The following is a 27,079-nucleotide window of genomic DNA, read 5'->3' on the forward strand; positions in this document are numbered from 1 at the left end:
TTGTTCAAAACAGTATACAAATTTTTTTTTTACATACATTAAATAAAAACTAATTAATCATGCAATGACGACAACTAAATCACCTGCTTCAACCATATCACCATTCTTAGGGTAAATCTTAACAACTTTACCGTCACGAGGTGCATTGACCACCATTTCTGTTTTCATGGCCTCAACAACAATTAAAGCTTGGTTTGCAACAACCTCAACACCAACTTCAACCAAAGATTTCCAGAACCTACCGGAATACTCTGAATAAATCATTTCTGAACTTTCATCAAATTCTTCAACTGGTTCAATCTTACTGTCAGTCTTCTCTAACTCGCTATTGGAGATTTGAATCAATTTGTTAAACTCTTCCAACTTTTCACCACCTTGTTGTTTTTGAAACTCTTCAATTGATTGGGAATGTTCTTTAACCCATTCCAAGTATTCACCGTGGTTAAACACAGTGTCGATAATATCAACCTTGAACTTACCAGCATTCATTTCTTCAGTAAATTCATCAACCTGTTCTTCGGAAACTGGATAGAATTCAACTTGGTCAAATATATTTAATAACCACGGCTTTTCATCACCAGAATGCTGTCCCAAGCTTAACTTATCCCAAATTGGAACAGTTCTACCAACCAATTGGTATCCGCCGGGGGATTCCATAGTATAGATACACATATAATTACCACCAATACCAACAGTTCCGTTAGGAGTATAAGTTCTTGAAGGATTATATTTAGTACCCAAGAATCTTTGACGAGGATCTAATGGTACAGCGCAAGGAGCACCTAAAAACACGTCACCTAAACCCAATACCAAAAATCTAGCAGAATATAACATATCCTTAACATCGTATCTGGTTATACCATTGATAGCAGCAATGAAATCAACATTGTTAGGTAACCATGGAGCTTCACTTCTAATAGTTTCTTGATATCTTGTAACAGCATCCAAAGTCTTTTGATCTTCAAAAGCCATTGGCAATCTAATTATTCTGGATTTCACTTCATAGTTATCCACAAATAAGATTTCCTGTTCATAAGCAATCAAGGTTTCTAAAAGTTGTGCTTGGGTAATATCATCGGTGAATTCAACCAATACTGATCTAACACCGGGTGACATTTCATAGATCCCCACAGTCTTGTATTGTTTCACCATTTCAACCAATTTGTGAATTCTATAAGACAATTTTAAATCAAGGGAGTTATCTCCATATTCAACGAGAATGTATCTATCACCAGCTTGACGGTAGGTAACCTTAGGACCATTATCTGAAATCTTCAATTGGGAAAGTACTGGGTTTTCTGGAGCTTTCAAAACATTACCTTCAAATGATGGTAATTCACCTTGCAAGTCTTCAATAATACTATCTTGATGTGACTTCATGGTCTTTGCAGTATCATAAGAAACAGGAACAAATTGAATAAATTCACCAGGTTTAACTTGGCCAATCTTCCACAATTCAGATTCAATAACCACAGCTTCACATACAAACCCACCCAATGATGGACCATCACAAGTTAAAATAACAGGCTCATCACCAGTGAAGTTAATAGCACCCATGGAATAAACATAATCATGAGTATTGGAAGGATGTAACCCAGCATCACCACCATCTGGTCTAGCCCATTTTGGTTTAGGACCAATTAATCTAACACCAAATCTGTTGGAGTTATAATGAACCTTCCAAGATGATGAAAAGAATTCAGCCACGGATTCAGGCTTAAAGAAATCCGGAGACCCATGAGGACCACAAGTAACACCAACTTGCCAAGTCTTGTTTGCATAATTAGGAATCAATGATTTTGGAACAGTTGTTGGTTGCGAAATTGGAGCAGGTAATGTACAGCTAGAAACTTCCGGTTGACCCAAGAATAAGACATCACCAAACTTCAACACTCTACCATTATATCCACCTAAATTACCCAATGCAAATGTTGAACGGGATCCCAAATATTCAGTGACTTCAATACCACCTCTAATTGACAAATATGCGCGACAACCTGTAGTCAACTTACCAATTGATAATTTATCACCGGATTTGATGGAAATTGGTTCCCACTGGTTAACAGTAACATTGTTCACTTGAACCTCAGCTTGACCACCAGTAACAGCAACCACTGTTTCTTGATGGAATAACAATGTTGGACCATTCAATGTAATTTCAACACCAGGAGCAGCATGATGATTACCAACAATCCTGTTTGCAATTCTGAATGCATATTGGTCCATACAACCAGATGGAGGAACACCAATATTCCAGTATCCTCTTCTACCAGGGAAATCTTGAATAGTAGTATAAGCACCAGGATTAATAACTTCAATAGCTTGTGGTTTATAATCATATGAATCCAAGACTTTAGTATGGACTTCAGCATTTTCAAACAATTGGGAATTGGCAATAGATCTCAAGTAATCAACATTGGTGATACATCCAAAAACAACAGTTTCATCAAGAGCTTGACGCAATTTCCTTAAAGCATCATTTCTGTCTTTACCATGAACGATAATCTTGGCTAAAGTAGGATCATATTCAGCAGATACAACAGTACCTTTTTCAACCCAAGTATCAACTCTTGCCCATTGTGGGAACTTGACTTCCGTTAATTGCCCAGGAGATGGCATGAAGTCTTTAACAGGATTTTCAGCATATAATCTTGCTTCCATAGAGGCACCTTTGATTTCAACAGTTTGGTTAAAGTCTGGTGGCGTGTCAGCAGCAATAAGCAACATCCATTCAACCAAATCAATACCAGTAACCATTTCAGTAATAGGATGTTCAACCTGTAACCTTGCATTCACTTCCAAGAAATAAAATTCATCTCTGATTTCATCATAGATAAATTCAACAGTACCAGCACATTTATAGTTCATAGATGCTGCCAATGATCTAGCAGCTTCCCACATCTTAATTCTGGTGGCTTCAGGTAAGTTTGGAGCAGGGGTTTCTTCAATGATCTTTTGGTTTCTTCTTTGTAAGGAGCAATCTCTATCACCAATAGCAATGGCATTACCCCTACCATCACCAAGCATTTGAACTTCAACATGACGGGCATTTTCAACAAATCTTTCCAAGAAAACACCAGAATCACCAAAATAAGATTGACCTTGGTTTTGAACAGTTTGGAATACTCTTTCAATATCTTCTTCACAATCAACCTTTTGTAAACCAATACCACCACCACCAGCAGTTGACTTTACCATGACAGGATATTCCAATTTAGCTGCAATTTCCTTGGCTTCATTTGCATCCTTAACCAATCCATCAGAACCAGGAACTAAAGGAACACCAGCTTCCAAGGCAATCTTTCTGGCCGAATGTTTAAGACCTAATTGCTTCATAGCATTACCAGAAGGACCAACAAAGACAATTCCTTCTTGGCCACAACGATCAGAGAAATCAGCATTTTCAGATAAGAACCCATATCCAGGAATAATAGCTTCAGCACCAGAATCTTTGGCTGCTTGAATGATCTTGTCAATGCTGATATAAGTTTCGCCAGTACTTGTTCCACAAAGTGGAATGGCAACATCAGCAAGCAACGAATGCTGAGCATACTTATCGGGATCAGAATAAACTGCTATTGACTTGATACCCAATTTCTTCAAGGTCTTGATTATACGAACAGCAATTTCACCACGATTGGCCACTAATACTGAATTGAATGGTTTGCTAGTTTGACTATCCAACCAACTGTGATAGTTTGCCCAACCTTTGTGCTCAGTAATATCAACAGTTCCTGGAAGTGTGTATCCGTATTCTTCACAAATGAAAGATTTAACCCATTCCCCAGATTTTAATTCAACAGATCCAATACCAAGAGGTTCTGGAACATAGCTGATAAATTTCCCAAACTTGTCCTTAGGGATAGAATAAACTTCAACAATTATTTCAGAGCCACCTTCAGCAACCCTTCTTAATCCCGGTTTAGCAATAGGTCCGGTCTTTGGCAAACTATAAAGTTTGTAGTTGGAAGAAGTAGTTGTTGATTCAATGAATCTTGCATCCACTGATTCAAGTTGCCAATGCAATTGAAATCCTTTCAAATGAGCACCAACAACAGCCAATTTAACTTCCACCTCAGAGATATGATTTGGTATAGAAACTGAGATCTCATCATTTTCAGGAGAAACTATTTGGTTCTTCAAACATCCATAGAATCTTGGACCATAAGATTTCAAATATCTGCTAGCCAATTCCAACAAGGCATAATCGTTGAATTTATGTGACAATAAAGTGATTCCAAACGGTAAGCCATCACTTCGGAAATCACCAGGAATAGCAAGTGCAGACATGTCAGCTAAGTTGACAAAATTGGTATAAGTTCCTTGATAAGAATTGACTTTAATAGGCTCATCAGTAACTTGTTTAATGGTTGGAGTTAAAGGAGCAGTTGGTACAATGATAACATCAATATCTTTCAATAATTTCTTTACCTTCTGTAAAATACCTTGTCTCTTGTACTCAAATTCAAAAGCAGTTGCAGCAGAATACTTTTCACCACCTTTTATAATCTGTTCAACCGTTGGATCCAAATCTGATGGGTTGGTGGCGAGGAAGTCTTTAGTGGCAGCAAATCTTTCACTAACCCAAGCACCTTCATATAAACATTTGGCTAAATCCAATAATGGATCAATATTCAATGAAACCAAATCAGCACCAACTTTGCTCTGGAAAATATCAACAGCCTTGGAGAACAACCTAGGGTTTTCTGTTTCACCATACCATAATAAACCAGTTGGAACAGCAACTTTTGGAGTTGTAGGAAATTTAAGAAGTGGAGATTCAGGGAATGATCTCGAGTATTCATCATTGTCACCATCTTCTCTAGCCAAGACACTAAAAGCTAATTGGGCATCCTTAAGATTTAAAGAAAATACCGATACACAATCTAATGATTTGCAAGCTGGAATCACACCCGAGCAAGAAAATACACCCTTGGTAGGTTTTAATCCAATGATATTGTTTAAAGCAGCTGGAACACGACCAGAACCAGCAGTATCAGTACCCAAGGAAAGTGGAACGATACCTCTTGCAACAACAGAAGCAGAACCTGCTGAAGAACCACCACTAACATACTTTGAATCAAAAGTGTTTGGAGTAATTCCATATGGTGATCTGGTACCAACTAAACCAGTAGCAAATTGATCCAAGTTGGTTTTACCAATAATAATAGCCCCAGCTTCACGTAAGAGCTTGACAACAGTGGCATCTTCTTCGGGTGAGAAGGCAAAGGAAGGACAAGCAGCGGTTGTTTTTAATCCTTTCACGTTAATGTTATCCTTGATAGCAACGGGTACCCCATATAATGGTAATTCACTTTTATTTGATTTTGATTGTAAAAACTTCCACTGGTGGGCCAAGTTTTCAGAAGTGGTTAAGGAAATCCAAGCTGGATCAACGGGAGCTGAATTTTGGGATAATAATAATTCAGATAATAGGTGTAACGATTCACTAGAAGTGGACACGGCGTGGAACTGCTTCCAATCTTCCACGGTCCAGCCGATATAATTTGATTTAGTCTGATGCATTTCCCACAAGGGTTAATTAGGAGTAATGGAGAAATTTTAATCTCAATGGATAGATCAGTGGATCCCCAACATTACTTATATGAATATTAAAACAATGGGAATCGGTAATAACTGGGGTGCTAAGTTTATTGGTCGAATATTTTTCGCAATAAAGGTAACTGATAAGGCACCACCGCGGAGGAAATTGAAAGGTGAAAAAAAAAAAATATTCCCCCACTGATAAGAGAAATTGATTCTAAATCGAAAGCAAAGGCGAGACAGAACAGTTGCTTATGTAATAATATTGATTTTTCATTCATTTGAGTAGGTAGGGCCGACAGGTACCCCTTATATTTTATTCAACTTTCCTCTGTTAAAACAAGGACCGCGGAGGATCCTATTCCTATACGCTAGCTTATGAAACCTCGAAGAATTTATTTTCATCTTAGTAGCAACGATAACAAACGTTAACTGGTTAAGTACATCGGTTATTTCTTCTTAGTCCAAGGCAATCTAAAAGTACTTTTTCAAGCTATAGATGATGCGCTACGATTTTATTGGACGATCATCTGTAACAATCGATTTGGAAGATAACAAATTCGAGACCTGTGTTATCCGGATTTGGCACAAAAATAGCAATATTTTTTGCTGCTTATCTGTTTTGGAGGTGCGTGCGCATTTGGTACCTCCACAGTATAGCGCAAATGGTACATACACTGGTAATTCTAGTTTGATAAATCAAATTAACCAATCATTATATCATATTCAGTAATCGGTGCAGATTGACTATCCATCAAGTATGGCTCTATATTTAAAATAATCGATATTTGACTCCTTTAACACTACCCTCATCTACCGAATAGAGAAACTACTTATTGAATGCGCAGATGATGGCAGGAAAGGTAAATAGTGACTATGCTCAAAACAACTCATTCAAGGAAGATATAGATCTAACATAATTTGTATTACAAATTTATATCTCTAAATAGACATTTCTAGGCGTTTATTCGCTAGACGAAAAAAAAAGTGTATCAAACCAAATTCCGTCGTCAAGTAGCTGAACTTGGTTACGACATGCTGGTATTCCTACATTGAATCTAATAGGCATTTCACTAATGCAATCTGCAAATCAAGAATGTGTCTATTGGTCCTATCAAGTACAGAAAGATGCTGCAACAACATTCAGCCGAGTAGAAGGATCAAACTATGTCCTCACCGCGTCCAAGAACAAAATACAACTCAAAAATCTCGGAGATAGAGCTTCTAAACAAACATTCCTTACTCAAATAAAGTACAACGATATATTGCTGCTTGATTCATGTCCTGCTACTTTGAAAGTATTATCTTCAAGCAGTGACATCGCATTTGTCAATGATATGATAACTGGTGATGAGATCACGCGACTATCAAATGATAATACGAACCGGGGAATTATTTTAGATTGTATATTTATTGGAAATGATGTAGTTGCAACATGTGGAAATGACCTGACATTAACTTTGTTTGATGTTAGAGAAAATCCAGTGAAAGTCAAGCCATGGAGTTTCACTTGCATTCCAAATGATATATTCACTTCAATTGGTTATTCGTATCCTTGTCTAGCTGTTGGATCAGTTAGCGGGACAATTTATATGGTTGATGTGAGAAGTCAAAAGTCTATTTCCCCCTGGATATCTCCAAGTTCAATGTTATCTGTTGATCAACACAAGAACTTGTCGATTCTGTTTGATCTGACTGGAGTAATCCGCTTATATAATGTGAGAAATAACATACTATTGGCGAATAAGAAACCGGTAGGCCAAAAGGTAAGAACCAGAATAAATTGTAAGTATGTTCCTGAACGAAATTTCGTTTTAAATGGCTCTGAAGAAGGTGCAGTTTATTTTTCATTACTAACTGATGATAACACGAAGTTTTACAAAACATTGAAAGTTGAAATTCCAGATAGATCTGCAAACGGAATTGTGCTAGGTATGAATAAAGTTAATCGTGTAGATTATGATCACACTAGTAATAGATTAATCGCCAGTTCTGGGGATGGAATGTTGCATATTTGGGATAGGATATGTAGATGAATTAATATAAATTCCTTTTATACCTATTAAATATCTACATTTTATAAGAATTACTACACTAGGTTGATATCTTCCTATCTCAATCTCTATCATATTAAATATTTATTATTATGTAAACTTAAAAAAAAATAAAAGTCATATTTACTCTTTCTTAACATCAGATGAGTAACTTCTAGCAGGAGTCACTGCACTACTCATAACTGGTTCACCTTCATATACAATTTCGTCAATAGCAGCAGTAGCATAACCCTTTTGGTTCGATAATTGGGCTTGTAATTGAGATTGAACTGCGTGCAATTTTTCTGGATGTTGTTGTTGCCATTCCTTAACCTTATACCCTTGACCAGACAAGTCCCAATAAATACCTCTGAAAGTATTACAAAGGCTTTCTCTTCCTTCCCAAATAGGGAAGATAATAACTTGGAAAACAGTGTAGAAGATCCAAATGAAGAAAACGACAACCCAACCAGTGAAGAATCGCTTGGAGAAAATATACTTGGTTCCAAACATTGGCATTGGCCAAAGCACCAAAAGACAAATAGTCAATGTGACACAAACAATACAACATTTGAAGAATGCTCTGTGCAAGACTTGTTGTTCATGCTCGTATCCGTCAATTTCTTTTTCAACTAATTGACTAGCAATGACTGAGATTTGAGATTTAATAGGGGTGATTCTTTCGTCATCTACAATGGTGACCTTGGTAGCTTCTGCTAATTCTTCTTCTTCATCAACTCTGAAAATCTTGGTCTTCAATATTTCCCAATCGAAATTCTGTTGCTTGAAAATAAGTGTAAATGCAGGAATAAGAACCAATGGTGACAATAATGCAACACAATTACCTGTCAACATGGCATTATCTTCAAAAGTGTTGTCGTAAGTAATAGCACCAAATTGGACCTTGGTAACAACTAACCAAGACATGATAGCAAGGGCAGTGGCAATAGGTGGAGTGAAAGTAGCTGCGTGCCAATTTTGTCTCTTTGATAATAACGTCAAAGCTGATGATAACACTGCACCACCAATAATGACACCCATCAATTCATACAAATAACCCATGGAAACCTCGGCATAGTAAAGACCAATGGCAAAACCAGCCATAATATAGGCAAAACCGATAACTGACATGTGAGAAACCCAAATTAACTTCTTACCTGATGCTTGAGGGTTGATATAAGTACGGTAAATATCATAGGTGCAAATGGTTGATACTGCAATCAATTCAGCAGACATGGCAGAAGTGACAGCCATAAAAACCATCAAAAGTGACAAGACGGCTCCTCCTTTACCTAATAATGCAGAAGCAGCATTTGGTAACACTAACCCGGAATTAACTTCAGCAGCAGTCATTGGTCTACCCAATGGCCAATGTTCAGTGTGTTCCAACGCCAATGCAGCAAAACCCAAAGTAAGAGAACAGAAGGCTGGAATTGGAAGCCATGCAAGAGATCCTAAAATGTAACCTCGGTAGGTGGAAGCTGGATTTGCAGCAAAAGCCTTGTTGAAATAACCATTGTCCAAGAAAACCGTACCAAAGTTACCAACAATATTAATAACAAAGAAGATACCCCCAGATCTAGAATGCATAGTTAAATATGATCCACCGGCATTACCTTCTCTTGGTTGAGTTTCTGCTAACTTGGTAACAATTTCCCAGACAGCTGCTGGAGATCCCAATTTATCAGAAGTAGCCCATGTGGTAAAGGCAAAGATGATAATAATAACAACCATAACAACAGTGTGAGCATAATCTGTCAAGAAAGTTGCTTTAATACCACCGAAAAGAGTATAAATCACAACCCCTAAAGGTAATAATAAACAAGCAGCAACTGCATGCATACCAGTCAAGTCACTAACCACGGCAGACCCACCGGTTAATAACATAGCAGTGACTAAGATGTTAGTTGCAAACCCCCAGAAAATATAGACAAAATGGGTAACTTTACCATATCTTCCTTTAATAATTTCAAGATAAGTGTGAGCAGCTGGGGCTCTTTCTCTTCCCTTAATAGCTAAACACGCGAATAAAGTAATTTGACAAGTTGCACCAGCAGCATAAAAGAACCCACCGGAAACACCATTATTGTAAACTTGAGTAGTGGAAGTTAATAAAGTTGCAGCCCAAGTCCACGATGAAACCACGGCAGCACTAATTAACCCGGTTTTAACACTTCTACCAGCAGTTGCGAATTCTTCTGCTGTCATTATTTCCCTGTTGTATCTTCTTAATATATAGGTGGTTAACATCATCCCGGCTGCAAATACGAAACCAAGACCGACGACCACAGCATAACCTGCACTCTGGGGCAATGGGACCACTGATTCTGACATGATTAGAGTTTGTAGATATTGAAATATCTGTACCGTTATCAAAGATAGAGAATGGCTACATTTTTATATTTACGTGAAATTTGCAATCATATTCAGCTTATCTTTAACCGCGTTGCAAAAACAGTAGTCTCCATATGCTAAAACTTGCAACAATGAATAATTTTCTTATCAGTTTTTGTGTGAAATAATTAGCGTGAGATAAAAACCTCCTGAAAATTTAAGCGACAATAAACACGGCGAACAGATAATTAGAGATAAGTGAATTTTGCGTACACTTTTTGTGGAGTATTTTAACGCACAACGGGGTAATTCCTTGTTTTACCGACCGATACCGGCAACTATCGCAATTATACTTCACATTAGAGGGGTGTTGAACAATGATATCGGGGCCTGATTGTCTAACATGTTCCATCGCAGGTCATATCCTTCTGGGATCAATTCTATTGGCCAAAGATTTTTATGTAATCGAATAAGCATGCATGGAAGTTCACCAGATTATTCGTTTTAGTTATCTTAACTTCATTAGTTACTTAAATTCAATCTACCCAGGCTATATCGGGATTATTTATTAAAATCTCCTCAGATTAGGTTGGCGGCCATCTAGTAGTAACTGGCTGTTATCAAAATATTTTTATCAACTAATAAATTATTTTCTCGTCTCCGCCTGTGAACGTTTCGAAGCGAACTATTAGCTTTGTGTCGAAACGAGAAGATTTTATAATCGTGATTTGGCTAATCGGCCAGTTAAAACTGTTCCAAGTTATCCGGTGATTGCTAGTCATTTCAGTGTCAGTGCTATCTCATGATCTACTTCTTATCTATGATTAAGCTAGTGTGCTTATTTTCATGCGAGATCATGCGAGATTTACGGGTCGATTTGGTTTAAAATGGATTCTGGCCTGATCTGGGACACGATGAATCCCTCTATGGCACCATTTGACGAACAGACTGTAAATCAGAATTCTCAATTAAAATGTATCAAATGTTATTGGATATTCTAAACATAAAACTAAACATCTACACAGGTATTGTATATATAGAAATAATAATAATAATAAAAAAAGTTACTGTTTCTAATCAGTTTCAATATACTCTCTGTCGTCAACCTTACCTTCCAATTCATTTCTAATTTCCTCCATCTGGACAGTTTGTTCCTTCCACAACTTCTTATCGTCTTCAGCCTTGGAGTCCTTGACAAACAAAGAATCATCTGGTCTTCTATAAGATCCACCAATTCTATCCCACAAGGTGGTGAATTGACCATAATTGTAATTGAAATATAAGTGATGAACAGTATGACAAGCGGTACCGTTAACAACAGGATCATTGGACATATAGTTACCATCGTGGATCATGACGGTCCAAAAGTTAACAAAGGTGAATAATCCCAAGTAGAAAACCTTTTGTAATGGGAATAACAATGGGTAAATGTGGTATGGTAAACTTTGGAAAAAACCATCAACAGGATGGAAAGCATGAGATGCAAACGGGGTACACACAATCCACTTATGATGTGGCTTATGCAATCTCTTGTAGACACTAGGCCAGTGCAACCATCTGTGAATGAAGTAAATCCCGCAATCGGTAAACAAGATAAATTTAGGGAATTGCATGGCAACTTCTTTCCAACCACCATTAGCTTCATTAATGTCCATGTAAAGGAAGGAGAGACCCTTTAACTCAGCAATCCAAAATGGAATAGTCAACATAACCATAACTGGAATAGCGGTTGATGCACGGTGGATTTCCAATGCCATTTGGTTCTTCAAGTATCTTGGATGGTTAAAGATTTTTCTATCAAAAACAAACACATAGGATAAGTAGGCAACAATAAAGTATAATAACCAACCAAAGAGAGAAGCAACCACCAACAAAGAAAGACATTCTCTTATAGTATTTGATCTTCCCAAAAACGAACTGTCAAAGTAAGGACCAGCAGGGAAAAGATTTGGAGTTACTCCGTAAACTTCCGACTTGTTTTGAAACGTAGCAAGTTTGTACAAGAGGTAGTTTGGAATAGTGGAAGTAGCGGCATCTAATGAAGAAATGTTGAAACTTGTACTCAAAGTGGAATTAGCGGACAAGGCATCGTATTCTGGTAGACTGAAAGGTAATTGTATACTATTGAGGACTTGAGCAACAGGGCTATTCTTTAATAGTTGGTGGACCGTTCCATCCTTAGGGAAAACCTTAGCATAGACCAGATCGAAAAGGTAGTAATCACAAACTTCTAAAACGAGATCCATAGTGAGATGTGATGATGATGATGATATGGGTGTGAGCTTAAATGTAAGTGTAAGTGCAACTGTTTAAGTGTTTAAATGTTTTGGTGAACCACGTTTATGATTAGTAGTGTTTGGGAAAGGGTCCTTAGTAACAACGAGTGACAACTGAAACAAATGAAAAATGTTCAAAAAGCAAAATGTAATAGCAAATCTATAAATTTTATATAAGGGATTAGAAAAGGTTTGTTTACGATGTGAAACCAAAAGCCGAAGATCAATGGCACCACCTAAGGGCTGTGAGTATTTTTTTGCCCTACTTGGTCGTATAGCAGCAGCAATGGAAAAAAAAATTTCGCGGTCGAAGGTCCAATGCTCGTTTAGAAAACACGCACCTGCCCCTCAATACGATGGGAACGATACTAATTAAGGAGAAACGAAAAAAAAAGAAAAAAAAGAAAACAAAAAAAAAATCATTAAATCTCGGAACTAAATTCCTCACCCGATGGATGTCAGTGATGGAAGAAAGTCGAACCACACAAACAAGAATGACGTTATTCAGAGATAACATGCAATCGTATATATATATAACTCGGATCGTACCGCGTAAACCCGACACGATCATCTTTTCAGGGGTGATTACGAGTGTGTTATGTAGTTATATGTTTCATGTAAATTACAAAATGATTCTACTTATAAGAAGTCCGATAAATCGGAATTGATTTTTTTCGTTTGGGTTCCATGCGCCGCACCAGAAGAGGATACTTTGGGTGCCAAAATCATATTGGAATTAAACCCAGGAGGATAATTCACACTTGGTGTGGAAACCGGCGGGGTTGGCAATGATTTGTTGACGTGGTTGTTACGGTCATTCATTTGTTTCATAGGTAATCCTCCGCCAGTGTTTGCCAGCTGAAAATCATCAAATTCATCATCGGGATTTTTTCTTCTATCAAATGTACTTTGTAAAGTGTTTAATAATCTCGTATTGGAAGGGTTGTTAGTGCTAGTAGTAGCTCCAAAAGTTAATGTTGGGGATGATGTTTGTTGCTTCCTACTAGGTTGTATTGGTTTGAATGAACTTGCAGGAGAATGTTGCATGGGTTTGTATGAACTTGCAGGGGAAGCTTCTCTTGATTTGAACGAACTTCCAGGGGACGCCTGTAATGGCTTGAATGAACTGATGGGTGAATGCAGTTGCACTGTGTTACTTGTATGTAATGGTTGGAAAGAACTTGCTGGTGATTGCTGTTGCTGTGTTGCTCCATGTAATGGTTTGAATGAGTTTATAGGAGAATGCTGTCCTGATCTTCTTGGTTGCATTATTGTCTTGGATTGTGGACCTGGTAATTCCTTTGGTGTATCCCCAATGGTCTGAGTTTTCAACAATGATTCAAACGTAGTAGGTCGTCCAGTATTAGCATTCCCATTGAATGTGCTACTAACGGAAGCTGCAGCCGTAGGTAAAGAACTCAATTTCCTTTCAACCAACTCCTTTTGAATGTCATTGGTTACCGACATAAACTTTCTGAATTCCAGTTGAGTGCAATCATTACATCCAAATGCAAGGGATAAACATTGTGGTAACACTGAATCAACCATGGATTCTAACTCTAGCGAAACATGGGAACTTTTAGATAACCTCAAAAAGAAGTTTAATACAGTGCCGACCACTCTCTTATCTCTGGATTTCAAATTCTTTAATACTGGGAATAATTGCTCAGTAATGATAATTTTATCGATAATCTTCTTTTCTACCAAAATTTCAAACGTTTCTATCGTGATTAATTTTGTGGATAAAATCGTGGTTGTTTTAAAAACATGACATAATAAGGGAAACAAGGTGTTTTTAATGTATGGGAATTCTATTCTTTCCACAACTTTGGGTAAAAATTGCAAAAAGGAATCTTGAAGTTTAATTTGAGTTTCCTTTTCCGCTTCTAATTCTTTAGGTGATGAAGTCAATACTAAATCCAACATTTTCTTAATTAAGTCAATAAATTGTTTATCATTTGTCTTCTCTTGAATCTTGGCTAAATTTTCAACCAAAGTTAATCTAACTCTAACTGAAGATGTCAACATTTTCGTTAAAATCTTGTTGGCATTTTTCTTGGTATCGTCCTTGAATAAACTATCAAATACTTTATCTTGGAATGTCAATTGTGATAACGATTGCGAAATATCCAAAATGATTTCAAGAGAATAACATACAAGTTTATTAGTTTTATTGTCAAGCAAGGAATTTTCATTCAACACGTTAAACTCATTCACGAGAACCTCCACTAATAATGGCAACAACTTCAGGGATTTGAATGGTGCGGGGAATTGGGAAATCAAGTTGGTGTTTGTGGATGGATCAACCACTAATAACCCTTCCATAAACATCAATTTCTCGTCAATTGACTTGGTGGAAAACTCGTCAATGAACCACATGGCTTTGATGATACTACCATTGAAAAACTCACATTCAATAAAGTGTTCCAATGTGAGTCTATCATTGGGGTATCTTGCCAATAATTGAGGAAAGATTGGGTATAATTTTTCGGGGATATTCTTCAACATGTATTTCAATTCTGACGGTTTGTGATTATAGAATTTCATTTCAAACTTTCTAAATTCTTGCTTGTAATCAGAAATACTGTTCAAATCAAAACAATTGATCAACAAATCATGATCATTGTACAAGTAATAGATCAAATTACCAAATGACCAAATATCATTGGCAAATGATAAATTTGTATGGGAATCGATGATTAATTCTGGCGCAGTAAAGTTCAAGTTCAAATTGGCAAATGGAACAAATGAGCTATTCATAATGTAAAAGTTTTCTCTTTCCAGAGGAGATATTTCATTTAGGTTTTGCAAGAATCTAAACCCGCCAAGCTTCCAATCTCCTTGACTGTTAACAAACACGGATTCTGGTTGTAAATTCAAATGAATGATTGAACAATATGAATGCAAAAAGTGCAACCCCTTGGCAATCTGCAACAAACCCTTTTGAATAGACAAGTCGTCCAAGTTGTTGTGACTGATTGTTTGTAAATTATCCACCACTGGTTCACTGGCAAACAAGAATTTTGTCTTTGTTTCTTCCAACACTTCAAAAATCGTCAAGATTTGCGGGTGCTTTAATTTACTTAATTGATTCACTTCAAACTTGATGAGTTCATAGCATTCGCTGATTATGGTTTTGGGGTTCTTGGCTGCGGAAGAGGTGGAACATAATCGATTCACTTGCAGCTCAAACTTGGTCTTATCGAAAATGAACACAGACACAAGCTTCCCGTTGGATCTGTGTTTACCAGGGTAGATGGACCATGGTTCGGCAACAAAGGACGGGTTGTCCAGAACGTTGTATGTTCCTCTTATGCCTGATTTGAAGTTTAACTTAAACATTGACGTGTTATCAAATATTGGCAACAAATCTCTCCAACCCTCAAAAATACGAAATTTAAATAAAGAGAAAGAGAAAAAAAAAAGGAACAAGAAAAATTGTAACACCAGAATCTCGTATGTTCAACAAGGATGAGCCACTTGGATTTATTAGAAGACAACTTTAAACACTCTGCTGAGAGGCTAGATAAGCCATCTCCGTATTTACGAAGAAAAGCCAGAAACAATTATCATGAATTGGAACGAGCCATAACCCTGAAGACAGTATACGTTGGGAACTTGTCTCATTTCACTACCGAAGAACAAATCCACGAATTGTTTCTGAAATGTGGAGCCATTGATAGGATTATTATGGGATTGGATAGAAATAAGTTGACTCCATGTGGGTTTTGCTTTGTCATATATAGAACTGAACAGGGTTCACTTAATGCTATGAAGTTCTTGCAAGCTACAATTTTAGATAGCCAAAGCATTTCAATTGATTTGGATCCGGGATTCCGTGAAGGAAGACAATTTGGAAGAGGTAAACATGGAGGACAAGCAGGACAAGAAGCTGCTGCTGCGGTCGCTGCAGCTGCATCAGGTGGCGCAGACAATGGTGGATATCGAGGAGGATTTAGAGGTGGTTACAGAGGTGGCTACCGAGGAGGATATAGAGGTGGGTTTAGAGGTGGACATAGAGGTGGGTTTAGAGGTAGAGGACGGGGTGGGTTCAGAGGAGGCCGTGGTGGTGGATATCCTCGAGGAGAAGGTTCTGTTTATATACCTTCCCAGGATCCCGGATTCAACTCTCAATCGTTCGGCGGAGAAGGGGATAATCGTTAGAGCATGTATCAATATAAGTTTTTTGCGTATAGTGTGTATCATCAAATTGTAGCAATTTATGTATGCGCGAGGTGGGGAGGAGAGGAACCAGCAAAGTGGTTATGCCTGTGTGATGCTGTATGCTGCGCTAACATGTAAACGCTGGAAACTGAGGTTTCGCCACATTTTCACAATGCTACTGTGAAAAGACTCTGGCTTTGTGCCAGAACTGAACAGCTGAAAAAGATGACAAATCCAACCTGGGTGATAATTATAAATTTTGAAAGAGATTAAGATTTCAATCAAATTATCATGTTTATGTGTGTTTTTCGAGTAATATTAATTAGGGATACACTGTCTTAAGTGTCATGGTTGACTGGTAATCTCTGATATACCATATGTTAGGCTTGTCGGTTTTGCGGCGGTGGAACTTGTGTTTCGAAAAAACCTGTGACTGCGAAATAACATAGGCCCCTTGGTACTTTCCGTTTCTGTAGCGTTTGTACAGACAGGAATATTTGTTTAAATCAGCTGGGGCCAGCGACTTGGGATTGGAGACTAATCATCCGTGATAGATGGAACTAATTGTTTTGCCAGCATTTACCTCAGCACCAGCTGAAAACAGTGCTGCGTATTTTCTATTTTTCCATTTTTTCAACAAAAACATTAGGAAATCAATAATATCTTTATAGAACAACATCGCAACCACCACAACCCTTTAATTGACAAATTCAAAGAAACAAACTGGCCGTTGACACGCCTGAATAGAGCTCAGACGTTAGTCTAATCCCACCTGGTGGGTGGAGATCTCCCACAATGCCTCCTTCACGTGACCTCCAAAACGGTTTTTCCCAGTCAGGCATTTTTTTTTCCTTTTGTTTCTCAAATTCCTTTTTAGAAGCTTTGCGACTATCGCAAACCCAACCCATTTCCTCCGCCTTTCCATTATTCATTTTACGAATAACTATATATAGAAACAAAAATCTAGATGAATCATTTCACGTCATGTCAGTAGAAGTATCCACCAATAAAATACAACAGACACGGGTGATGTCTCCCCAAACAGATTCAGACAATACCACCGGTAGAAAAGCCGGACATTCGACTCAACATCATCATCACAGTCAAATGTACAAGCGATCTGCATCAACATCTAATCTTCCCTTGAACAATCCAAGCATGTCGTCCTTATCTAAGAAGCCACAATATCTGGGTAGACTAAAGTCTCATAATCGCTCGCTTTCCCATAATAAACTATTTTCAACGTCATCTGGTGCCAGCGGATCTGGTGCTAGTCAGGGCATGAGACCAAATTTGAATAGATCAAAATCAAGTGACGTTTTGACACGAAATCGACAAGCATTGTCGTTGAAGAGAAACAGCAGGTCATTCACCAAAGTTGCGGGTCTACAACCATTAACAAAGACTACCTCGAACCAGTCGCTTAAATCCAATAAATCAAACACTTCCTTAAAGGGATACAACGCAGCCATATCCGGTATTGCGCCACCTCAAATTGGATTGAAGTCAAGTACAAAAAGAGAGCGGGCTATTTTAAGGCTTAATGACAATGATGCCGATTACGAGGATGTTGAAGATGCAGAAACTTACCGAAACACTACCCCGCCCATACCAGAACGGTTTAATAGTGATGAATCGATACCGGCTGCATCAGACCACTCAGAACAAAACATCCCCAGTTTATTCGAACAGATTAATAGAATGGTACCGCCAAGTGCCGTCCCTACCCCTACGGTAGAGAAGGAAAACAAGCTCGAGCAGCAAGAATATTCGCACCCCAAACTTAAAGAAAACCGGACAGAAGAAGAAGAAGAAGAAGAGGAAGAAGAAAGACAAGATTCATCAAATAGTGATAAATTAGAAGTTGTGGTGGAAGGAAATACTATTGATAGCAGCTTGAGCAAGTCTAATATGGGATCTAACCGAAGTTCTACCGATAATGACTATTCCCCACCAAATGCTAATCTTTATGGAGGGTCGTTACTATTATCACAATCAACTGGATTACTACGAAAAATCGATCCCATGAGTTCCAACATGATGAATCAAAAGAATTCTTTTAGAGACCAATCACTACCATTTAACAATTCAATTAGTGGAATTTCATTCAAGGCAAACCCGATGACTAATCTTGCCCAGCCGGTGATTAACAATCAAAATGTCATTCAAAATAATTCATATCAACCAAATCAAACCATTTTCAACAATCTACAAAGAACAAATAACCAGCTTATTACCAATACAAGAAAGCAACCACAAACAGAACCACCACCACCACAACAGCAGCAGCAGCAGCAGCAGCAGCGACAACAACAACAACAACAACACGAAGAGTTGATAAATTCTATTTCCAATGGTGCTAACAATTTCACAGATTTTCTTCGGACAAATTCATCGTCATCTACAGACGGCGGTGCTCATGGTCACAATGCAGAAACCAGAACCCAGCAAAGACTATGGTTACAGCGAGAAAGTTCAATGATGGATGTGACTGCCAATATGGATTCCAGCAGATTGCCCAACTTTTCCAACTTGTCATTGAATAACCTCATGTTCGCTCATAACTATAACAACCAGAGTCATTTGAACGTGCGAGACTTGCAGCACCAACAACAACAACAACAACAACAACAACAGATCCAACAGCAGCATAACATGCCACAACCACTAACTCCAGTTACGTCGACCACCAATGGCGGTGGTGGATCTAGTGCATATGCTGCTGCAGCCGTAGGAGAAGGACTCACCAATATTGGTACCATCAATGGTATACTTACCCAGGTTCAAGGTCACAGTTCCATTCAATCAAGAACAGAATTTGAAAGGTTGAATAGAGAATACTTGAATGTCAGAAGACACTTGAATCCCGTGGGTGAAAGTTTAAATAGATTAGACAAACACATCCAAGGTGAGCTTAAAGTCAGCAAGCATTCAAGACAGGGCCCACAGCAAAATCCAGATAAAGAACAGCCTAATCTGAATTCGTTCAAGGAATTTTGTCCTTCATTCCAAGAAAAGGAATCCGAGGTTTTATCTACTGTTGGTCGTTTATGGCAAGATGCAATCTTCACATCGTTAGGTTCGTCCTCACCACCAGGAACAAGAGCAAACAACACTTTACATCCACAAGTGCAGCTGCAACGGCCTACAAATGCCAGAATTGTGTCATACAACCAAAACCAGCAACACGCTCCGCAGGCTGGCACGAGAAGTGCACCACCACAAACAAGATCTGGCAAGATTTCTAACTAAATGAACAACGGAAAAGTTTTCTACAGTTTTATTAGCATAGCTCAGTTTATAGAATTATTGTATTTGGGTAGATATTATATACATGACTTCGGTTTCTATTATACACAACTTGTTAGTCTATCCTTGTCTTTGCTTATGCTTTCCATGAGTCTTGCAGTAGACGTAAACTCTTCCCTTTCTCTTGACCAAATAGCAATCCTTACAATATTTCCTTACTGCTGATCTAACTTTGAATTCTCTGATTGGTTGGTATAAGGCTCTTGGAACGAATCTTGGAGTGACGTTGAAAATTGTCCTGGCGACATTAGGGAAGTAGAATTGCTTCTTTATCACGCTAGTAAGGGAGAACATTGTGATATAGCCTATGTTCTGTGGTTATCGTTGCAATATGGAGTTCTTAATAAAGACTGAAAAAATTTCCCATGGTGACAAAAAGAAACGAAAGAAAAACGCGTCAGGTGACACACCGCACGTGACTGTGTCACACGTGATCGATTTCACAAATTTGCGTTGTCAATTTTGATTTTTCGTTCAGATTTTGACAACCAACACAACAACACACACCCTGACACGTCATTGGAGTTGAATTGAATTGAATTGATCCATCGAGATGTCGACTCTGTCATACAAGAAGCAGGATCCTTATTCCAGCACCGCTGGTCTTCCTGATAAGATGGCCGTTTTCCAAGAATGTTTACAACAATTCAACGCTACTCCTGTCAACGCAAAGAAATGTCGTCAATTGTTAGCCAAATTGTTGAGATTGGTTTACCACGGTGAAACTTTCCCCTCTCAAGAATCAACCACGTTGTTCTTTTCGATTTCTAAGTTGTTTCAACACAAGGACGTTTCTTTGAGACAGTTGGTTTATTTGACTATTAAGGAATTGTCGTCAACCTCTGACGATATTTTAATGGTGACTTCTTCCATTATGAAGGATATCCAAGGAAACGATGCTGTGTACAAGCCAAATGCCATCAGAACGTTGTCCAAGGTTTTAGATTCCACCACCGTTCATTCTGCTGAAAGATTGTTCAAGAATGCAATCGTCGATAGAAACCCAGTTGTTTCTTCTGCTGCTTTGATCTCCGCCTACAACTTATTGCCAAGTTCCAAGGACGTCGTCAAGAGATTCACCAACGAAACCTTAGAAACCATCCAATCTTATAAGCAATTCCCACCAACTCAATTTCAATTGCACGAATACTACGGAAGTGCCACTTCTAACTTACCTTCCACTTCTTATATGTACCAATACCATGCCTTGGGTTTGATTTATCAGTTAAGAAGCAACGATAAGATGGCTCTTATGAAGTTGATTACCAGTTTATCGGAAGGTTCAAGCTTGAAGAACTCCTTATCAATTATCCAATTGATCAGATATATCAACAAGATTTTACTTGACGATTCCTCCTTGATTGGCCACTTGTTCCCAATATTGTCTGGTTTCTTGAAGCACAAGTCCGATATGGTTGAATTAGAAGCTTGCAAGACTTTAGTCAGCTTACAACATTTGATTAGAGATGACCAATTCATGGCCATTGTTACCACTTTACAAAAATTGTTGAGTGTTCCAAGAACCGCTACTAGATTTGCTGCCATTAGATTGATCAACAAGATTTCCATCAAGCATCCTGAAAAGATCATGGTTGTTAATATTGAATTGGAAAGTTTGATCAATGATTCCAACAGATCTATTTCAACATTGGCCATCACCACTTTATTAAAGATCATGGGTGCTGGTACTATTGACAATGGTTCCGGTGGAAGTGAAAGTGTCGACAGATTGATTGCCAAAATGACTTCGTTAATGGATGAAATCACTGAAGATTTCAAGATTGTCATTATTGAAGCCATTGAAAACTTGGCGTTGAAGTTCCCATCCAAGCACAAAAAGTTGGTTACTTTCTTGACGGATTTGTTGAGAGACGACGGTTCATTACAATTAAAGACCAGTATTGTTGATGCTTTGTTTGATTTGATCAAGTTCTTGCCTGATCCAAGTGCCAAACAATTGATGTTGATGAACTTGTGTGAATTCATCGAAGATTGTGAATACACTGAATTGTCAGTGAGAATCTTACACTGGTTAGGTGACGAAGGACCAAACACTTCCAATCCATCTTACTACATTAGACACATTTACAATAGATTGGTTTTAGAAAATTCAATTGTTAGATCTTCTGCGGTTATTGCCTTGGCCAAGTTTGCTGCCGTTTGTGGTGGTGACGTTGCCAAGAACATTATTATTTTATTGGGAAGATGTTTGAATGATGTCGACGATGAAGTTAGAGATCGTGCTGCCATTTCCTTGAAATTCATCAATAGTAATAAGAAAAAGTTGATTGTTTCTGATTCAAGGTATGATTTGTACACTTTGGAAAACAAATTGGTTCATTATTTAAATGACGAAGAGAATTTCAACGAAAAGTTTGATATTGATGAAGTTCCTGTCATTAGTAACGAAGAATACAATTCTATTGAATACAACAGAAAGATCAACAAGTTGGAAAACATTAATGATAATTCTGCCGTCACTGAGGTTGAAGAACGCGTCAAGAGTCCAACAGGAGGTGAAGCAACTCCTGGTGACAGTCTTGCCAATGACTTATTAAAACAACAAGAATATTCTCAACAATTGAGTGGCGTTGAACAATTTGTCGAATACGGTAAATTGACCAAATCAACCATTGAACCAGTTTACTTGTCTGAACGTGAAAGTGAAATAGCCGTTTCTGTTGTCAAGCACTTATTCATTGAGTCCAAGCATTTGGTATTACAATATAACATTAACAATACTTTACCAAATACTGTATTGCAAGACATTTCCGTGGTTGCCCAGCCTGATAATGACTTGTACCAAGAAGATTTCATCATTCCATTGGCCGAATTGAGACCAAATGATACCGGAATAGTTTATGTTTCATTCACTATCCCAGACATAGAAGAAGCTGAGCTTTTGTCGGCATTTGGAAACACCATTGCTTATACCAGCAGAGATGTTGACGAGGACGGACAAGTTGATCCTAATGACGATGGTGGATGGCCTGATGAATATCAAATTGATGATTTGGAAGTATTGGCCTGTGATTTCATTACTCCATTATACAATTCCAACTTCACCGCGTTGTTTGATCAATTGCCATACCAAGACACCTCTGTGGTTACTATAAATCAAGTTGATAATTTAGAAAAAGCCATTGAAAAGTTGAAGAACAGCTTGAACATGATGCCATTGGATGGATCAGATTTCGTAAGCAGTGGTGAAGCAGCCCATTCTTTGAAATTATTGGGTAAGGATGTTTGGGGTGGTAAGGTTGGTGCTTCTATTAGATTGGCTTCAACTGGAGGTAAGATTGTTGCCAAGGTTGAAGTCAAGCTGGAAACTGAAAATTTTGGTAATATTGTTATTAGTAGTGTGTATTAAACTTTGACTGAATATATCTGATTTATACTAGATTACAATAGTACGATACATTATTGTTACAAATGCAAACTATATATATATAACTCTATAAAACTTCAAGAGAAACTCTTTTCTCTTTTGGGTTTTCTCTTCATTTGTTTATACAATAACCCACCGGAGAAGTAAACCAATAATGCCGCCAAGACAATCAACAAGAAAATCCAGATAGCTCCAGTTTCATTGGTCTTGGCAGCAGTAGGACAAGCGTGGTGGGATCTAACCTCGAAAAAGTACGAGCAGTTGTTCATTTGTCCCACAAATGAAATTGACGCTTTGGAGTTCATCATTTCTCGATCACATGTAAATGTCAAGATTGTTGATTTTTTCAACTTCTTGCCGGTGTTTGCATCAACTGCATCACAAAAGGCCCCATTTTCATATGTCAAGGTTAACTTTCTTCCGCGGAATACGGGGGTTGTGGCGTATTCTCCCATGGAAACGTACTTGTTTGTAGCTGGGTCGATGTAGTATGCACCGATCTTGGACGGATCTAAACCGTCCTGGATCTCGTTCCAAGAATCGTGGAATTTCTTGAATGGGTTGGAGCAGATACCGATGGTGTAGTTTCTACCACTGTCGTATCCTCTGGTATTCCAAGGTAACGCCTTACCATCGTTGGCAAACGACGATAATCCCCGAAGATCTATAAACTGTTTAGTGTTTGGATTAATAATTGTGCATGGGTCCAACTTTTCCTCTTCTTCTGTTTCTGATTTGTCGTCAGAGCCAGACTGTTCCTTGTCGGAAGTTTGCTGGTCTGTGCTTGACTGGTCAGCTTGTGAATCATGTGCTGGCACTTGTGGTTGGTCTTCCACGTGCTGTTGTTGAGAAACTGCTTCACTTGGCGAGAAGAGCGCCTCGTCTGGTTGTGCTTGCGGTAATAGCTCATCTTTCGTGAACGTGAAATGACTTATAGAGTCAAATATCTGCGTTCCTGTTTTGTATAATGTGTCTTTGGGTTTGTTTGTTTGTATTATGGTTATGCATACAATCAAGGTGAATGTGAGTAACGGTAATGTCACTCTTCTGAGTATTTTCAACCAAGATTTATGGTTCATAGCAGACGATGTGTGTATTTAACGAATGTAACGGTTTCTGTTGTGTCTATCTTTGTGTTTTATACAAGGTTGGTACTAACCATAGACATTAACACATATTTAAAACCCCTTAAGAAAATTTGAGGGCTTTTTCTTTTTTGATAGATAATAATAATTTTTTTTTTGTCTGTCTGTCTGTCTGTCTGTGTCTGACTGCGATTTTTTTTTCCTCCTGTGGTGTTGGCGGTGTAAAAGATCTGACAGAATTATTTATTGGTCCTATTGTTAGCTGACCTCAGTAATTTCCTAGACACAACAAAAGTTACGACATCATTACAACTGCAATTGCATCGGTGTTTCGTCGTTTAGTATTTTCCGTTTTGTCAATCGATTAAGGTTTTGGCATAAAAAAGTTTGATAAAGTTTAACGCAAAAGAGCAACATCCCCCCCCTTCTCCTTTTCAAGTCACACTATACCCGCCATGAACGCTTGGACAGACGCATCAATCGCAAATATACTGACACCGTTCGTGGAAAACAACCTCACGTCCAACGTCACATCTCTAGGCAACACATCCCTCCCCATCCTCAACTACTCCGATCCCTTGCTATCCAAGATCTTGACCTCCAAAAAGGCCCTTCATGTATTGGAATCAAACTTGGTCAATAGTGACAGCGCAAACAGTTCCAAAACATTGATTGAACTCTTGATTGCATCATGTGATGGCGACTTGGTAACATTGGAAAGTATTATACGATCTAGTGATATCAACATCAACCAATTGTTTCCTAGTGAGTCCAATGGCGTCTCCTGTTTGATTTACTCCATATGCTTTAACAACTATTCCGTGGCAGAGTCGTTGTTGAACAATCACAACGCCGACCCCGACGTGTTTGACACCATAGCACACTACACGCCGTTGATGTGGGCGGTCTACTTTAATCAATTGGATATCGTCAAGTTGTTATTAGACCACCAAGCCGACCCATACCTCTCACCCAAGGACGACGACAAGAATGCAGTATCGCTAGTCACACTTGAAAACTTGGAAATATACGATTTCTTCAAATCACATGGATTGTTAAAACAAAAGAAATCAGGAGATGATGAGATTTATGGCACATCTTCATTCCAAGGGGAAGATTTTGAAGACGAATTATCAACAGATTTACGCATGCAAACATTATCCAGCAGTATTATAGATGAACCGGAAGAAGTAAGAGAGGATGATGATGACAACGAACATGTTCTTTCTCAAGATGTCGTCTTGCAACAATTGAATGAATTTGATTATGATAAGTTGTTACCTAACCAATTCCTCAAGTTTTCCGATCAAGATATTCCTGTTTTATTGGATTATATTTTTGGATTAAGAAGTAAATCTTCATACCAACACAATACAAAGTTGCCGGCTATTATCATATTCCAATTGGTCAGATATGCCCATTTGAAAGTGGAGAGTCCGGAACTTACCGAGTTCTTGTTTGATTGTTTTACAGCAAGATTGAGAACAGTCACCAATACCAAATCAGGAGCTTTTAATATGGCATTACAAGAGCCTCAGGATGCTACATCGGCAGCAGGAGGAGCAGGAGATATTGTTTTGCTCAGTTACTGGTTATCATCGATTCAATTTCTTCATTTCTACTTTACAAGGAACAAGTTGTATCAAACCTTGCCTAAGTTTTTGCAAGAGATTATCAATATAACCCAATCACTCATTGCCACATTATCGTTTTCCATTAATTCCCGATTGAATTTATTAGTGGACGATTGTTTAATCAATTTCACCAATTTAGTGGATGTTTCTAATGTTCTTTACGCCAAGGATTGGAATTTGTTTAAAAAGAACAAGACCCATCCAAGCACATACGATGACATTTTGGATATGTTATTTCCACCCAGTGAAACCGAATTAATGAAACCTTCACCATTAAAGTACATTCAAGTGTTGGGTGCGTTGGACTATGTGCTCAAGATCCATCAAGTGGATAATTTGTTACAAGTGCAAACTTTCTCACAGGTGTTTTATTACATCAATGCCACAATATTCAATCGACTTATAAGCACGTCCAAGTACAACTCCCGTGCCAAGGCCATTCAAATCAGACTCAACATCTCGGCGATTGAAGATTGGTTAAGATCGCATAATATGAAAGTATACAGACCCGAGAGTCTCGGTATTGATATTGGTCATGAATTAAAGAACTTGTTAGAAGTGGGCAAGGACAAGTCCAAGAATGATCCTCATTATTTGCAGTTTTATTATAATTCATTGTATAATGTGGGAAAGAATCAGTTGACTCCTACTATTGAGTTGTTACAGTGGTTGCAATGTATGTCTAGTTTACAAGACGAAGACAGTTTAGTCAATACCATCAACCAGTTTGATTATATCAACTATTATCAATTGTTTAAAGTTGCTAATAAGTTGTACAAGTATGAAGTGGATGAGCCTAAGTTGCCTAAGAAATGTACACAATTACTCAAACGATTATCCAACGAACAAGGTCCAAAGCAAATCGAACGGGGGGTCTTGCACTATATGACCCAGGCCACTTTCTTATCCAAAGAGCTTTACATTTATTTGAATCCGAACTTTATATTCGCCGTGAGTTTACCCAATTTGACGGAATTGATCAACAATTATGGTGCTGGGTTAGGTGGAGTCAAGGTATTCAGAAGTAAAAAGTATCAACCTAGTTTGCCAATTAGTATTATTGACGATATAGATGAGATTTTAACTGAGAATAAGAATCAGCATTTGCATGATGAGTATGATTATGACAGGGAGGATGACGAAGAAGAAGACGAAGACAATGATGAGGAGAAAAAGCCCGGGCAAGATTTCAAGGGGGATCAGATTTTCAAGCAGGTGCAAATGCCCAATTCTTTGTTGCACAAGAACTGGGGCGACGAAGAGAATAACAACGATTTCGAAGTGAATCCTTGGTGAGCATTTATAGAGATAT

At 38.1% G+C, this 27,079-nt stretch overlaps 11 protein-coding genes across 11 annotated transcripts; 5 read left to right on the plus strand and 6 right to left on the minus strand. All coding sequences in view use genetic code 12, as the record gives it.

Annotated features, from left to right (window-relative positions):
* Nucleotides 1-57: 57 nt before the first annotated feature.
* On the minus strand, nt 58-5,526 carry DUR1,2 (bifunctional urea carboxylase/allophanate hydrolase; the record flags this gene model as incomplete). Its single annotated transcript, XM_007372404.1, has 1 exon — nt 58-5,526. The coding sequence occupies one exon, from the start codon at nt 5,524-5,526 to the stop codon at nt 58-60; it is 5,469 nt and encodes a 1,822-aa protein (XP_007372466.1).
* An 829-nt stretch (nt 5,527-6,355) lies between these two features.
* Nucleotides 6,356-7,601, plus strand: SPAPADRAFT_58189 (uncharacterized protein; the record flags this gene model as incomplete). The annotated part of the gene is made up of 1 exon (XM_007372405.1): nt 6,356-7,601. A coding segment is annotated over one exon (742 nt), but the record flags the coding sequence as incomplete, so codon positions are not given.
* Nucleotides 7,602-7,721: 120 nt separating this feature from the next.
* On the minus strand, nt 7,722-9,911 carry DUR3 (Dur3p; the record flags this gene model as incomplete). The annotated part of the gene is made up of 2 exons (XM_007372406.1): nt 7,722-7,789; nt 7,829-9,911. 2 exons carry the CDS (start codon nt 9,909-9,911, stop codon nt 7,722-7,724), a joined length of 2,151 nt encoding a protein of 716 aa, XP_007372468.1.
* Nucleotides 9,912-10,984: 1,073 nt separating this feature from the next.
* Nucleotides 10,985-12,157, minus strand: ERG3 (C-5 sterol desaturase; the record flags this gene model as incomplete). The annotated part of the gene is made up of 1 exon (XM_007372407.1): nt 10,985-12,157. The coding sequence occupies one exon, from the start codon at nt 12,155-12,157 to the stop codon at nt 10,985-10,987; it is 1,173 nt and encodes a 390-aa protein (XP_007372469.1).
* Nucleotides 12,158-12,826: 669 nt separating this feature from the next.
* SPAPADRAFT_48109 (uncharacterized protein) lies at nt 12,827-15,529 on the minus strand (the record flags this gene model as incomplete). The annotated part of the gene is made up of 1 exon (XM_007372408.1): nt 12,827-15,529. One exon carries the CDS (start codon nt 15,527-15,529, stop codon nt 12,827-12,829), a length of 2,703 nt encoding a protein of 900 aa, XP_007372470.1.
* Nucleotides 15,530-15,658: 129 nt separating this feature from the next.
* Nucleotides 15,659-16,351, plus strand: SPAPADRAFT_131749 (uncharacterized protein; the record flags this gene model as incomplete). Its single annotated transcript, XM_007372409.1, has 2 exons — nt 15,659-16,109; nt 16,173-16,351. The coding sequence occupies 2 exons, from the start codon at nt 15,659-15,661 to the stop codon at nt 16,349-16,351; spliced, it is 630 nt and encodes a 209-aa protein (XP_007372471.1).
* A 984-nt stretch (nt 16,352-17,335) lies between these two features.
* Nucleotides 17,336-19,603, plus strand: TCO89 (Tco89p; the record flags this gene model as incomplete). The annotated part of the gene is made up of 1 exon (XM_007372410.1): nt 17,336-19,603. One exon carries the CDS (start codon nt 17,336-17,338, stop codon nt 19,601-19,603), a length of 2,268 nt encoding a protein of 755 aa, XP_007372472.1.
* On the minus strand, nt 19,068-19,976 carry SPAPADRAFT_58195 (mitochondrial 54S ribosomal protein bL36m; the record flags this gene model as incomplete). Its single annotated transcript, XM_007372411.1, has 1 exon — nt 19,068-19,976. The coding sequence occupies one exon, from the start codon at nt 19,952-19,954 to the stop codon at nt 19,721-19,723; it is 234 nt and encodes a 77-aa protein (XP_007372473.1).
* A 237-nt stretch (nt 19,977-20,213) lies between these two features.
* Nucleotides 20,214-23,030, plus strand: SEC21 (coatomer subunit gamma; the record flags this gene model as incomplete). Its single annotated transcript, XM_007372412.1, has 1 exon — nt 20,214-23,030. One exon carries the CDS (start codon nt 20,214-20,216, stop codon nt 23,028-23,030), a length of 2,817 nt encoding a protein of 938 aa, XP_007372474.1.
* A 95-nt stretch (nt 23,031-23,125) lies between these two features.
* On the minus strand, nt 23,126-24,127 carry SPAPADRAFT_133026 (uncharacterized protein; the record flags this gene model as incomplete). The annotated part of the gene is made up of 2 exons (XM_007372413.1): nt 23,126-23,806; nt 23,903-24,127. 2 exons carry the CDS (start codon nt 24,125-24,127, stop codon nt 23,126-23,128), a joined length of 906 nt encoding a protein of 301 aa, XP_007372475.1.
* A 461-nt stretch (nt 24,128-24,588) lies between these two features.
* SPAPADRAFT_131201 (uncharacterized protein) lies at nt 24,589-27,063 on the plus strand (the record flags this gene model as incomplete). The annotated part of the gene is made up of 1 exon (XM_007372414.1): nt 24,589-27,063. The coding sequence occupies one exon, from the start codon at nt 24,589-24,591 to the stop codon at nt 27,061-27,063; it is 2,475 nt and encodes an 824-aa protein (XP_007372476.1).
* Nucleotides 27,064-27,079: the final 16 nt, after the last annotated feature.

This window comes from Spathaspora passalidarum (genome assembly GCF_000223485.1).
Source record: "Spathaspora passalidarum NRRL Y-27907 unplaced genomic scaffold SPAPAscaffold_1, whole genome shotgun sequence".
NCBI lineage: Eukaryota > Fungi > Ascomycota > Pichiomycetes > Serinales > Debaryomycetaceae > Spathaspora > Spathaspora passalidarum.